Source organism: Taudactylus pleione, unplaced genomic scaffold (assembly GCF_031769625.1).
Source record: "Taudactylus pleione unplaced genomic scaffold, aTauple2 ptg000411l, whole genome shotgun sequence".
Classification (NCBI taxonomy): domain Eukaryota; kingdom Metazoa; phylum Chordata; class Amphibia; order Anura; family Myobatrachidae; genus Taudactylus; species Taudactylus pleione.
In genome coordinates, this window is record NW_028284813.1 from 551,503 (window position 1) to 567,233 (window position 15,731).

Here is a 15,731-nt window from a genome sequence, read left to right on the forward strand (position 1 = left end):
GTGGAACTCTGCAGCTCCTTCAGGGTTACCTTTGGTCTCTGTGCTGCCTCTCTGATTAATGCCATCCTTGCCCGATCTGTGAGTTTTGGTGGGCGGCTCTCTCTTGGCAGGTTTGTTGTGGTACCATGTTTTTTCCATTTGAGGATGATGGATTTGATGGTGCTCCGGGGGATCATCAAAGATTTGGATATTTTTTTATAACCAACCCCAGAATTGTACTTCTCGACAACTTTGTCCCTGACTTGTTTGGAGAGCTCCTTTGTCTTCATGGTGTGATGCCTCTTGCTTAGTGGTGTTGCAGCCTCTGGGGCCTTTCAGAAAAGGTGTGTTTATACTAGGGGTGTGCACCGGCCACTTTTCGTGTTTTGTGTTTTGGTTTTGGATCTGGATCTTTCTTCGTGTTTTGGATCTGGATTGGTTTTGCCAAAACCACCCTTCCGTGTTTTGGGTTCTGGGTTTTGTGTTTTGGATCTGTATTTTTTTGAAAAAAAGCATAAAAACAGCTAAAATCACAGAATTTGTAGGTTTTTCTGCTCCTATGCTATTATTAACCTCAATAACCTTAATTTCCACTCATTTCCAGTCTATTCTGAACACCTCACACCTCACAATAGTGTTTTTATGTCCAAAAGGTTGCACCGAGGTAGCTGGATGACTATGCTAAGCGACACGAGTGGGCGGCACAAACACGTGACCCATCTAGGAGTGACACTGCAGTGGCAGGCAGGATGGCAGTTAGAAAAACTAGGCCCCAAACTGTACATAATGCAAAGAAAAAAAGAGGTGCAAGATGGAATTGTCCTTGGGCCCTCCCACCCACCCTTATGTTGTATAAACAGGACATGCACACTTTAACAAATCAATCATTTCAGCGCCAGGGTCTGCCACACAACTGTGGCTGAAATGATTGGTTCGTTTGGGCCCCCACAAAACAAGCTGGCAATTAATGTGTCCCTGCACAAACTGGCTCTACGGAGGCAAGATGTCATCCTCATCCTCCTCATCCACCGATTCCTCACCCTCTTCAGTGTGTACATCCTCATCCTCACAAAGTATTAACTCGTCCCCACTTGAATCCACCACCACAGGTCCCTCTGTACCTTCTGGAGGCTGGTCTCCCTGGAAGAGCTGATAATTCATTTTGATGAACATCATCTTCTCCACATTCTGTGGAAGCAACCTCCTACGCCTTTCGCTGACAAGGTTCCCGGCTGCACTAAACACTCTTTCGGAGTACACACTGGAGGGGGGGCAACTCAGGTAAAATAGAGCCAGTTTGTACAGGGGCCTCCAAATTGCCTCTTTTTCCTGCCAGTACAGGTATGGACTGTCTGACATGCCTACTTGGATGCTGTCACCGATGTAATCCTCCACCATTCTGTCAATGGTGACAGTATCATATGCAGTGACAGTAGACATGTCAGAAATTGTTGCCAGGTCCTTCAGTCCGGACCAGATGTCCAAACTTGGTCCTGCCTGCCCTGCATCACCGCCAGCGGGTTGCTTAGGATACCTAAGTTTTTTCCTGGCAGCCCAAGTTGCGGGAGAAAATGAAGAAGGAGCCGTTGACGTGTCACGTTCCGCTTCAGCTGACAGTGTGTTCACCAGCAGGTCTTTGCACCTCTGCAGGCTTGTGTCGGCCGGAAAGAGAGACACCACATAGGCTTTAAACCTAGGATCGAGCACGGTGGCCAAAATGTAGTGGTCTGATTTCAACAGATTGACCACCCTGGAATCCTGGCAAAGCGAATGAAGGGCTTCATCCACAAGTCCCACATGCCGAGCGGAATCGCTCCGTCTTAGCTCCTCCTTCACTTTCTCCAGCTGCTTCTGCAAAAGCCTGATGAGGGGAATGACCTGACTCAAGCTGGCAGTGTCTGAACTGACTTCACGTGTGGCAAGTTCGAAGGGCTGAAGAACCTTGCACAACACGGAAATCATTCTCCACTGCGCTTGAGTCAGGTGCATACCCCCTCCTTTGCCTATGTCATAGGTGGATGTATAGGCTTGTATGGCCTTTTGCTGCTCCTCCATCCTCTGAAGCATATAGAGGGTTGAGTTCCACCGCGTCACAACCTCTTGCTTCAGGTGATGGCGGGGCAGGTTCAAGAGTGTTTGCTGGCGCTCCAGTCTTCGGCACGCAGTCGCTGAATGGCGAAAGTGGCCAGAAATTTTTCGGGCCACCCAAAGCGTCTCCTGCACGCCCCTGTCGCTTTTCAGAAAATTCTGCACCACCAAGTTTATTGTGTGAGCAAAACATGGGACGTGCTGGAATTTGCCCAGATGTAATGCCCGCACAATATTGGTGGCGTTGTCAGATATCACAAATCCCCAGGAGAGTCTAAGTGGGGTAAGCCACTGGGCGATGATTTCCCTCAGTTTCTCTAAGAGGTTGTCGGCGGTGTGCCTCTTACTGAAACCGGTGATACACAGCGTAGCCTGCCTTGTAACGAGCTGGCGTTTCTGAGATGCTGCTACTGGTGACGCTGTTGCTGCGTAAGGTGATACATCTACCCAGTGGGCTGTCACAGTCATATAGTCCTTAGTCTGCCCTGTTCCACTTGTCCACATGTCCGTGGTTAAGTGGACATTGTGTACAACGGCATTTTTCAGGACACTGAGGACACTTTTTCTGACGTTTCTGTACAGTCTCGGTATCGCCTGCCTAGTGAAGTGGAATCTAGACGGGATTTGGAACCGGGGACACACTACCTCCATCAATTGTCTAAATCCCACTGCACTAATGGCGGATACCGGACGCACGTCTAACACCAACATAGCAGTCAAGGCCTCAGTTATACGTTTTGCTTCAGGATGACTGCTGTCGTACTTCATCCTCCTCGCTAAGGACTGTTGGAGGGTCAATTGTTTAGTAAAAGTAGTGGTGTTCCTACTTCCTCTCTGGGATGATGAACGACTCCCAGCAGCAGCAGCAACAGCAGCAGCGGCAGCAGTAGGCGTAGCAATGCAGGATCCTCCGGAGGAATCCCGGATAGGAGAGTCAGTCATGCCAGTGATATGGCCTGCAGGACTACTTCCGATCCTGACTAAGGAGGAAATTGACGAGGAGGGAGTTGACGGTGTGGTTTGCAGGCGCTTGGATACAACAGGACAACGGGATTTAGGTGTCCCTGGACTGCTTACGGTCTGAGCCAAAGTTTCTGAACTTGACAGTAACTTTTTATGAACGCGCTGCAGGTGCCGTATAAGGGAGGATGTTCCTAGGTGGTTGACGTCCCTACCCCTACTTATTTCACCTTTACATATGGTACATATGGCAAGACAGTTGTTGTCCGGATTTGGATAGAAATATTGCCAGACCAAAGAGGTGGAATGTTTGGTCTTCTGCCCAGGCATGACCGTGATGGGCTTTTTCATCCCACGGACAACAACTGTCTCCCCCGGAGCCTGATTTAAACAAACCACATCACCATCAGAATCCTCCTCGCCAACTTCCTCCTCAGCGCCAGCTACACCAGTATCCTCATCCTGTTGTACTTCAACAGTGACATCTTCAATTTGCATATCAGCAAGTGGACTGTGGGTGCTCCTTTCAGCACTTGCAGGGGGCGTGCAAATGGTGGAAAGAGCCACCTCTTCCCGTCCAGTGCTGGGAAGGTCAGGCATCGCAACCACCACCACACTTGGACTCTCTTTGGGGATTTGTGATATCTTCTTAGAAAGCACAGTTCTTCGCTGTGCTTTTGCCAGCTTAACTCTTTTGATTTTTTTAGTGGGAGGAGTGCTTCCATCGTCATGTGAAGCTGAACCACTAGTCATGAACATACTAGGGATCGACCTTAGCCGTTCCTTGCCACTCCGTGTCGTAAATGGCATATTGGCAAGTTTACGTTTCTCTTCAGCTGATTTAAATGTCTTTTTCAAGGTCATTTTCCTGAACTTTGCCATTTGGGATTGTATGTGCCCTCTACTATGACATTGGGCATCGGCCTTGGCAGACGACGTTGATGGCATGTTATCGTCTATGTCATGACTAGTGGCAGCAGCTTCAGCACTAGGAGGAAGTGGTTCTTGATCTTTCTCTATTTTATTTTTATCGGAGAAAGTTTGGTCCTCCATTTATGTTATATCGATTTGATATATACGTGCGGCTAAACACAGAAAATAAATTTTTTTTTGGTTCGGACTGGAGTGTACTTTGTGGGTTACAGCACCCTTTAACGGTCAAGCCAGCCGGCCCTTTACTTATGACACAGGCGCACTCTTGGCACTACTTTGTTGATGCACGTGCGGCTACTGCGCACACAATTCACAAACACAGAAAATAATTTTTTTTTGGTTTGGACTGGAGTGTACTTTGGGGGTTACAGCACCCTTTAACGGTCAAGCCAGCCGGCCCTTTACTTATGACACAGGCGCACGCTTGGCACTACTTTGTTGATGCACGTGCGGCTACTGCGCACACAATTCACAAACACAGAAAATAATTTTTTTTTGGTTTGGACTGGAGTGTACTTTCGGGGGTTACAGCACCCTTTAACGGTCAAGCCAGCCGGCCCTTTACTTATGACACAGGCGCACGCTTGGCACTACTTTGTTGATGCACGTGCGGCTACTGCGCACACAATTCACAAACACAGAAAATAATTTTTTTTTAGGTTTGGACTGGAGTGTACTTTCGGGGGTTACAGCACCCTTAACGGTCAAGCCAGCCGGCCCTTTACTTATGACACAGGCGCACGCTTGGCACTACTTTGTTGATGCACGTGCGGCTACTGCGCACACAATTCACAAACACAGAAAATAATTTTTTTTTTGGTTTGGACTGGAGTGTACTTTCGGGGGTTACAGCACCCTTAACGGTCAAGCCAGCCGGCCCTTTACTTATGACACAGGCGCACGCTTGGCACTACTTTGTTGATGCACGTGCGGCTACTGCGCACACAATTCACAAACACAGAAAATAATTTTTTTTTAGGTTTGGACTGGAGTGTACTTTCGGGGGTTACAGCACCCTTAACGGTCAAGCCAGCCGGCCCTTTACTTATGACACAGGCGCACGCTTGGCACTACTTTGTTGATGCACGTGCGGCTACTGCGCACACAATTCACAAACACAGAAAATAATTTTTTTTTGGTTTGGACTGGAGTGTACTTTCGGGGGTTACAGCACCCTTTAACGGTCAAGCCAGCCGGCCCTTTACTTATGACACAGGCGCACGCTTGGCACTACTTTGTTGATGCACGTGCGGCTACTGCGCACACAATTCACAAACACAGAAAATAATTTTTTTTTAGGTTTGGACTGGAGTGTACTTTCGGGGGTTACAGCACCCTTAACGGTCAAGCCAGCCGGCCCTTTACTTATGACACAGGCGCACGCTTGGCACTACTTTGTTGATGCACGTGCGGCTACTGCGCACACAATTCACAAACACAGAAAATAATTTTTTTTTTGGTTTGGACTGGAGTGTACTTTCGGGGGTTACAGCACCCTTAACGGTCAAGCCAGCCGGCCCTTTACTTATGACACAGGCGCACGCTTGGCACTACTTTGTTGATGCACGTGCGGCTACTGCGCACACAATTCACAAACACAGAAAATATATTATTTTTTTAGCACTTGGGGGGAGCACCCCTGATGGACAGAGCACCCCCTGGACAACACTACAGCACCCCTTTAGGACTGGGACACTGCACAGGACTTTGGAACTGACTGCACAACACAGTCCAGCCAGCCCCTATGGACTTTGAAGTAGTGGACACAGCCCCTATTAACAACAGCAGCACAGCACAACACAGCCAGCCCCTATGGACTTTGAAGTAGTGGACAACAGCAGCACTACACTACACTACACTACACAGCACTAACTCCCACCCTCCCTCTTCACTGTCCACAGCCGAGTGAGAAAATGGCGCCGACGCGGGTACCTTATATAGGATCCAAAACCCGCGAGACTCGGAAGGCGGGATGATGACGTTTTGCCTCGATGTCAGATCCGAGTCAGGCGGGAAAAGTCGAGCCTGACTCGGATCGGACTCGGATCGGGGGGGCTCGGGGGGGTTCGGATTTCAGAAATCCGAACCCGCTCACCCCTAGTTTATACTGAGATCATGTGACACAGGTGGACTTCATTTCACTAATTATGTGACTTCTGAAGGTAATTGGTTGCACCAGAACTTTTGAGGGGCTTCATAGCACATGGGTGACTACATATGCACATGCCAATTTTCAGAATTTTATTTATAAAGATTCTTTTTTATATATATTTTTCGAATTTCACTTCACCAAATTCAGATTTAAAAAATAAAAATTAATTACAGGTTGTAATGTAACAAAAAAGGTAAAAGCCAAGGGGGGTGAATACTTTTGTAAGGCACTGTATATGCCAGCCTCCTTGTAAAATGTTATCAAAATTGGAGATAGTAAGATGGGGACGAACTTCAGCTTGGTCCACTTTAGATGGAATGACCCTTATGTAAGAGTTGTTAGTAGCTGGCCTGCTGTTGCTTTGCAGGCATTTGCAATCCGATTTGTTTCCGTAAGCATATAACAAGACAGATTCTGTAGACAGGAGCTTAAGGTGTGTACACATTAGACGATGTGCTAACGATGTGATATCGTGAGCTATTTCCCTTGAACCCTCTCCGTCAGCTCCCAGACAAAAACACAAATGAGGAGCGCAATCTCAATAAGGACATATGAAACACAATTGTGGGCACTAAATCGTGGAAAAAGGACTAAAAAAATCACTTTGGCTAAAAGGTTTTAGGACCAATTTAATAAGAAAAATAGTTGACCCAAAGGAAGGCACAGAAATAAATTGGGTAGAGTATATAATTTAAAAATAATATTAAAAGAATATACAATGAATAGAAAAGCTCCCAAAAAAGGAATAAATAATTAAATAGAATAAAAACTGGAAAAATACATACAAGTCAATGTAAACACATATGTATTAAAAATTAGACTGCCAATACATTAGTGGAATGATCAACCCTGTTTATCCTTATTGTCAGAACCGTATTGATATGAGACACTGTTGCCAAATCACATCATTAGTATCAAACACTGTTGCCATTTCATGTTGACAGTGTCATTAAGGAAAGAATAGGGGAAATAACCTCCGCCAGTCTTGGCCTATCCATTAGCAGATCTTTCTGAAAGACAAAAGATTTATCTTTTGAAAATTCCTGGGGCTGCTGAGACAGATATCGGTCATGTACATGACAGATTTTTGCAAACGACAAACGATATTGCATGATATCATTCTGGGAGTGGATTTTTTTTTTTTGTTTCTATTCATTTTCATAATAAAAAAATCGTTAGTCGTTCTTCGTTTACCGAGACAGATATTTCTAATATCTCTCATGTTGGAGAGACAAAGGACCAAATTTGTCTGCCGCTCATTTTTATCGTTCAGAGCCTATCCATTAGCAGATAAAGTGAACGACTGAACGATAAATCGTTCATCGTTTAAATTTATCTGCTAATGGATAGGCCCCTTAATACTTATATTGCTGAACCTCAGAGTACTGGTTGAATTTATGAGTATGCGCTTGTCAGTGATTGGAGGATTTAAACAGGTGTCGATATTTTTGCACAGAGACCGCTTTAATAATAAACAGTAATTTGTATTTTGTAAGGAAATTAAATAAATACAATTTCCTGATAAGACACCACTGATTGGTTCTTTTCTTGTATTTGTGTCACTAATGCTGGCCATACACGCTGCAATTATCGGGACGATCCGCCCGATATCGGCGGACCGCCGCGATAATTGTAGCGTGGGGGGGCGACTGAGAGTTAAATATTGCTCGGTCGGGCATGCTGGATTGTCCAGCATGCCCGTCCGATGCGATATTTACCCGGTAACTGTCGGCCGCATCGGGCAGTGTATGCCCAGCGCGGCCGACAGACAGACATTTCCTGTGTTCCTTCCTACGGGAGGAACAGGGAAATGTCTCCTCCCCAGGGGGCGGAGCACGGATGTCGGGCTGATACACTGTGAGACATCTGCGACTGGCAGCCGGCCAGATAAAATGTCTGTCGGTCTGACAGACATTTTATCTGGCCGTGTATGCCCAGCATGAGAGATATAATCCAACCTTCCAAACACAGTCTGAATAGACCGGAGATAAAGAAACCGTATGGAGAGATTGTTTGCAGCATGTATCTAGATCAAATCACATCCTGTGAATAAAGATCTATCTCTACCACTAAGACTCATGCGTTACCTTTCCAATCCGGTTCAGTTTGTCCTGCCACGTGGTGTTAGTCCAAAACGAGTGCACTCGTGACCACGGCCGTATGTCCCTTGGAGCTTTGATTCTTCAGACGAAATCTCTCTGTAACGTGAGCCGGCAATGGACAGTAGTAAGCAGTGTGCCGGGTATTCACTCAGAGATGGTACTTAAGAGTGTCCAATCTGACTTAAGATCTATCGTGCACAAAATCTATCTATTGCACAAAATCGTGTATGAGATTAGCAAATCTTGTCTGCAGTAGGCAAGATTTGAAGATGCGATGTACGACCAGCAGGTACGCGCATCGTGATCGTGAGTGGACACTCACGATTTGGACATATTTTACACGATTTGTCATTTCTGATGCGTCGAAATCGGGTGAATTGTGTAAAATACTGTCTAGTGTGCACCTTAAGTGTCCATTCTAGCACCCTGCACCTATCACAACCCGTGCAGTTACTCTTTTCTGCCTGGGATGTTGCTTCCTGCTCTGGTGCTTCGAGTACACTCAGCTGATAAAACAAAGGTTTGAGATGCAGACAAGTGTGTGCTAGAAACACTAGAGCAGAGAGCGACACCCCAGGCAGGAAAGAGGAACTGCATGGATTGTGATGTGCAGGGTGCTAGAATGAACATTAGGAGCTATTATATATCTGCCAAGAAATTTATTCAAATACCTCTTCAAATCATCTACTATACCATATACTACATACACAAAGCATTACACTAAATTAGGTGTTGCTATGTTTTTTATATTGTCCTTTTATTAAATGTTTTGACTCTTTGCTAAAGCAATTCTGTGCATTGTTGAAGTAAAGCTTCTGTTGTGCTTTCTCTCTGTACTTCAGTGACCTGAAGATAAAGGTTGGAGACCAGAATATTAGCGCTCACAAGTTTGTTCTGGCTGCGAGAAGTGATGCTTGGAGTCTGGCCAATTTGGCTACAATGAAGGAGCTAGACCTGTCAGGTGAGAAAGCTGCCACTTCCACTCTCCACATTTTAATGGAGCGTGTTAGTAATTCTCTATAGGTATTTATCCCATACACTCCTAAACCAGTATGCATGTTCATACTTACAATAAGCTAATGCTTGTATATACCAACCATCTTAAGAAGACAAACGACAAAATAAAATTTTAAGGCATGTATTAAAGAACTTTTGGTTTTGAAAGTAAAGGTGCAGGAATATCAATCATGTAGATGTGCGTCACCACACTATTGTAACTGCTTAATTGTAATAAGGAATATTTCCACTTTTAGACATACGACCCAGGAATTTCCCTGCTCAGACCCGAGTTTTTCAAATCCCGGGTGTTTGCTTGAGACCCCCTTTCACACTACACCTGAGACCCGGGAAATTCCAGGGTCGGATACGTTCACACTAAAACTGGGTCTGCCCTGGAATTTGGTGTGGATTTAAAGGGGATACATATTTTTTTTTGTTCACAGTAATGACATAATATAAAAATTAGCATTTTTAGAGTAAATACCACAAAGTTTGTTTATTTCCAATGGTTTTTTTTTTTTTTTAAACCAATAAATGTTTATATTACAATATAAGAAAATTATGAATATAGCCTCTATATAAATAGAATATAGCCTCACATAAATAAGTTAATCAAAAAATAATACACATTTAAATTCGTTTGCTCCCCGGTCATGTGGTCTGGGTGACTGCAGTTGATGTTATCAGCAGGTGCATGGAACAGCCAATGGGAAGGTTTTCTAAAAACCTGGGTTGGATGCATTCACACTAGAGGCTACCTGGGTTGAACCCGGGAAAAGCCCTGGTATAAAGCAGGGTCATGGACCTGGCACTTAGACCCGGGTCTTTTCTGTTCACACACAGTAAAAACCCGGGTTGATGTAATATGTCTGAAAGGGGCATTAGATGTATATAAAATGCATGCAAACCTCTCACATTAAATGTCACAACACGTTATTTTTATATGTCAAAAGATGCACATTAAGCTCAATACTGCTGATCCTCTGTATAAATGATTTCTTGCAATTTAACCATACATAAGGAACAAATACAGATACTAAGAGCTATATTATCCATGTAGAATAATAATGGGGGGCTGTTTCACATGCATACATTTGAAGTGCATACGTGATATGACTCTTAGTAGAGGCTAAATGTTTACTGCACACAACTGATCATACATTGAACTGGAGATCTTAATGAGTTTACAGTTATATTTTCAAGTTTACTTTATTACAACTGTTACTGTTTTTCAATACAGCAAGGTAGTAGGAACTACCTAGAAATAGGGGTTTATTGTGCTGTGTAGATGGAATTGAACATTATACCTTCCAATCATTTTCTTGGCTTAGAATTGAGGTACTAATAGAGTAATGAGAGGGGTGTTCTTAGTGAGCTGATTTTCTGTAATTTGTGCACACTTAGTAGAAACTGTATTTCAAAGTGGAACTAAAAACAAATTGGAACATTCACATGTAAAATACACACATTCACATTTTAAACGTAATAATTGGACAGTACCCAACAAAGGCTGTGAGTTAACAACAGTGTTGTTATATGGGAGTTGCTGTTCAAAGAATTTTTGCTATACAATGCTGTTTGTGTTCAACTTAACGTGCTATGTAATATTTTTAAACAAAGAAATGGGTTATAGCAATCAGTTGAAGTTGACACCAAACAGGCTTATACTTATCTCTGGTCTGACACTTGAGATGAACTTTCTCGCAGATATGGCATTATCTAGGTAGCAGGCCACACACACAGTATTCCTTAATAAAAGAGCTCTTCTGACACCCAATGAAATTTCATTGTGTACAGTTCATCTTCTACACTGACAATATTCACATCAATGTGTTTCATTAGTTTGACTTGTTTTGTAGCATACTTCAGCTGTATACCAAAATTGAACAATAAAAACATTTTTTTTTGTGATGTGTACTGAAGTAGTAAGTAGTATAATAAAGAGTATTGATAAATATCAATATACTATTATTAAATGCCATAGTAAATATTTTATTTAAAAATAAAATTGATGCTCTTTAAATAAGAGGTTAGAAATTATCATTGCCCATGTAAACCATTCCAATGATTGACAGCATAGATTAAATGGGTGTTTCAGACTCCCTCCACTGGGACATGTTGCAATGTCTAGCCCATTGTGTACATGCTGTACAGGTGTTTGTCAGAAAAGCATGGCCTCTCTACCCCCAGATTCTAAACCTGAGGTCACCATGACAATGTTGCGCTGGATCTACACTGATGAGCTGGACTTGCGGGAAGATGACGTCTTCTTAACAGAGTTGATGAAGCTTGCAAATCGGTTTCAGCTTCAACTTCTGAGAGAGAGGTAAATACATCAAACATAGGTCAAACTATCTTTCACAAAATAATGGAGAGAAGTTTGTGTATTTGTTGGCTGTTCAAATATTGCAAACCTTTCCCAGAACACTGATAGACAGACTAAAAGTTTGTCACTTTGATAAAAACATCTTTCCTCTAGAACTCCAGATGTTCTAGATACATCTGCTTATATTACATGTGTTGTACATCTGCTTATATTATTGTATATATTGTATGCACATATGTATCTATCATTTCCTTTAGATGTGAGAAGGGCGTCATGTCATTAGTGAATGTGAGGAATTGTATCCGTTTTTACCAGACCGCAGAAGAACTCAATGCCACCACTCTGTTAAACTATTGTGCTGAGATCATTGCAAGTCACTGGGTAAGGAAATACTGTGCGTACCCTTAGTCTCTAATAAATGGGCATTATATTATGGCTAATCTTTTTGGGGTGGTGTTTGGGATGCTCCGTGCTGCCTTCTGATCATGGTACATGAAGACACATTTTATCTACACGCAAGTGGCATGAACCAAAGATCCCCAATTCCCCAATTGTAGCCATAGGGATACCTATGGCTCCCTTCCCATACCCATCCTCACTCCTACCCTCATCTCCCTCCCAGAGTCAGCCTTTCACACCAGCAACCCAGCCAATCTTATCCATATCTCCACTCTTCCCTATCTCCCCTTCTCCTCCATCCTCTGGAATTCCAGATCCATCCGCAATATACTGCCCGTTTTCCACGGCCTCTTCATCTCCAACTCCGTTATCCTTCTTGCTACCACTGAAACCTGGGTTTCTACTGATACCACTTACCCTGCTGCTCTCTCCTATGAGGGCCTCTCCTTCACCCACTCTGTCAGACCTGATGCCTGCCAAGTCGTAAGGGGGGGAAATCCTCTTATCCTCCAACTGCACCTTTCATGTAATTTCTCAGAGTCCTCCTTTTCTTTCTCCTCCTTCGATGTCCACTCTATCAGTCTCTTCTACCCCATCCATCTTCAGTCATCTACTGCCTCCTCCTTCCCCCTGACTCACTTCCCGATTCCTTGATAACTTTGCCGTCTGGCTATTCCACTACCTCTCCTCTGACCTCCCCTTTATCATCTTAGGTGACTTTATCATCTCCACTGACCAAGCGTCCACCAAATTAATCGCCCTTTTTTCCTCTTTTGGACTTTCTCAATGGACCTCCGACCCCACCCAACGCATCGGCCACTCCCTTGACCATGTCTTCTCCAAACTGTGAGCTCTCTGACTTCTCCAACTCGCCCTCCTTACTCTCTGACCACCATCGTCTCTCCTTTACTCTCTCCACATCTCTTACTACCCCCCCACACCGAAATCAACTGTCTCTAGATGCAAACTCGATGCTCTTGACCCCACTATTTTGTCCTCTTAGTTCGGTACGCTCCTTCCCACCCTATCCATCCTTGCCCCAACCAGACGGCCTCCTTCTACAACCTCACATTGTCCTCTGTTCGCAACTCTGCTGCCCCCACCACTTCGGACCCACTTCGTCACTTTAAACCTCAAACCTGGCACTCCAAATTTACCAGGTTCCTCCAAAAATGCACCCACTCCGCCGAACGTCAATGGAGAAATTGTCGCTCCTTGGTGGACCTCCTCTACTTTAAGTTAGATCTCTCATCCTACAGTTCTGCCCTTTCCCTCGCTAAGCAATCCTCCTTCAAGTCTCTCATGTCCTTACAATCCTCCAATCCCCGTCGCCTCTTTGCCACATTCAACGCGTTCCTTCACCCCACCCTCCTTCCTTACCGCCACTGACTTTGTCTCCTTTTTCACGTCCTAGATCAAGGCTATCTGACACAAAATCTCCTACTCTCATCACTCTTCTGCCACACACGACCACTCCGCCTGCTCTCCCCCAAGCCACCACCCTTTGTGCTTCTTTCGCCCCACCACGTGGCACAAAGTGCATTCCCTAATTTTATCCTCTTCCCCCTCTGTCCCCTGGATCCCATCCCCTCTTGCCTTCTTCACTCCCTCTCCCCCACTGCCTGTTCCCACCTTGCTCACCTTTTCAACCTAACCCTCTATATAGGAAGTGGGCCTCCGACTGCACACCTTGAACATGTATATATAATTGGAGGTGCTACCTGTTGAGACAATTGATATATGCACAAAAAAAGAATTACAGGTGCTCAACTCCAAATTAACTGATTGTATATAAATAAATAAATTTTTCAAATGAATAGAGGTTTCTGGCATAATCTTGGCCAAGGTTATGGGCCTACCCACCGCATCCGGGTAACCCCTGTCGGGTAGGTCCCTAACATACTAGGATTCAAATCAAGAGTGCAGGACACCCCCAAACTGTCTCAAGCCTGAGACACTTTCCACTCAAGCTAGCACCCTTATTACATTGGTTAGAGCATGGAGTCTGGCATTGTAATATGCACACCAGTCAGAGGCACAATATAGGTAAGTCCTGCAAATATTTAGACTGTGTAGTGCAGCTTTGGTTCATTTTTGAGGCGTGGGTCCCCCTGGATTGCTTTGGTTGATCTGTTTCAGGGCACCGCATTATAACACATTTTTCCTTTATAACACATTTTAACCCTTCACTGTTTGTTTATTATATATGTACTTCACTTTTTATTTTCATTCTTTATATGCAGCCTTGGCTGCTCTTAACTATCTCTTTTACACTGCACTTTTCTTACTATGGCGGTGCCCTGGGGCGGCTTAGCTGGGCCAGTTTGGGGGTGTCCTGCGCTTTGAATCCTAGTATGTTAGGGACCTACCCGACAGAGCTTACCCGGATGCGGTGGGTAGGCCCATAACCTTGGCCAAGATTATGCCAAAAAACTCTATTCATTGCAAAAATGTATTTATTTATATACAGACAGTTAATTTGTAGTTGAGCACCTGTACAACCTAACCCTCTATACTGGCCTCTTCCCTTTATCCTTTAAACATACTCTTCTCTCTTCCCGTTCCTAAAAACCCACTCTTACCCCCACCTCACTCTCTCTTCTCCCATTTGCCTCCGAAAATGCTCAAGCGGCAGTCTCTCCAGCTTCCTTTCTCACAACTCTATCCTTGATCCTCTCCAATCTGGCTTCTGCCCCCAACACACCACTGAAAATGCCCTGGCCAAAGTCACCAACGATCTGCTCTCAACCAAATCCAGGGGTCAGTTCTCTCTGCTCATCTTCCTGGACCTCTCTGTGACCTTTGACAACATGGATCATACTTTTTTGCTGCATACCTTCCAGAACACTGACCTCTCTGACGAAGTTCTCTTGGATCGCCTCCTACCTTGCCGAACCGCTACTTCCCTGTTTCTGCCTCTGGTTGGACCTCCCCCATCCATCGTTCCCGTGGGCATCCTGCAGGGTTCTGTTTTTGGCCCTTTTACTCTTTTCTCTGTACACCTCCTCCCTAGGTGAACTCCTCAGTTCCTTTGGCCTCCAGTATCACCTCTATGCCTACGATACTCAACTTTCTCTCCTCTCCTGATCTCTCCTCCTCCCTCCTCTCTAAAGTCTCAATTTGCCCCTCCGCCATCTCCTCCTGGATGTCCTTGCGCTTTCTCAAACACAACATGGCCAAAACTGAACTCATTGTCTTTCCTCCATCAAGTGTCTCCTCCTTTCCCTGTACTGGCTCCCCCTCCCCTACAGAATCCTTTTCAAATTCCTCACCTTCGCGTACAAGGCCCCCTCTAACAGCGCTGCTTCCTACATCTCCAACCTCATCCCCATACATACTACCACTGCCCTCTCCAGGCATCTTTCTCCAAGATATCCATTTCAAACCAATGCTGCAATAGTGAAGTTGACAATCATGGGAACACATCCAGTAATTGTTATTTTTATATGTTTGCTTCCATTTTTTTTAGGATGACCTAAGAAAGGAAGATTTCAGCTCCATGAGTGCACAGCTTTTGTACAAAATGATTAAATCAAAGACTCAATTTCCTTTACACAAAGCAATTAAACTGGAAAGAGAAGATGTTGTTTTTTTGTATCTGATAGAGATGGATTCCCAGGTACGATAGAATCTTCATATCATGAAAAACAGTAAAAATACATTTGTCTAGAACTGCATGATATTCAAGGACTGCTGTGAAAGATTTCTCTTTGCACATAGCCATCATAAAGTTAAGATACAAAATGATAGGATGGATTTGTGTCTCTTCAACATTGAAAGTATGTAGAAAGCT

At 44.4% G+C, this 15,731-nt stretch overlaps 1 protein-coding gene across 2 annotated transcripts in view; it reads left to right on the forward strand.

Annotated features, from left to right (window-relative positions):
- ANKFY1 (ankyrin repeat and FYVE domain containing 1) overlaps window positions 1-15,731 on the forward strand; it is a 113,481-nt gene that overhangs the window by 39,711 nt on the left and 58,039 nt on the right. For both annotated transcript variants that reach the window (XM_088447031.1, XM_088447032.1), the window contains exons 3-6: window positions 9,057-9,175; window positions 11,404-11,539; window positions 11,797-11,920; window positions 15,408-15,557. In XM_088447031.1, coding sequence (XP_088303157.1) covers window positions 9,057-9,175; window positions 11,404-11,539; window positions 11,797-11,920; window positions 15,408-15,557 — 529 coding nt within the window. The remainder of the gene's footprint in view (window positions 1-9,056; window positions 9,176-11,403; window positions 11,540-11,796; window positions 11,921-15,407; window positions 15,558-15,731) is intronic.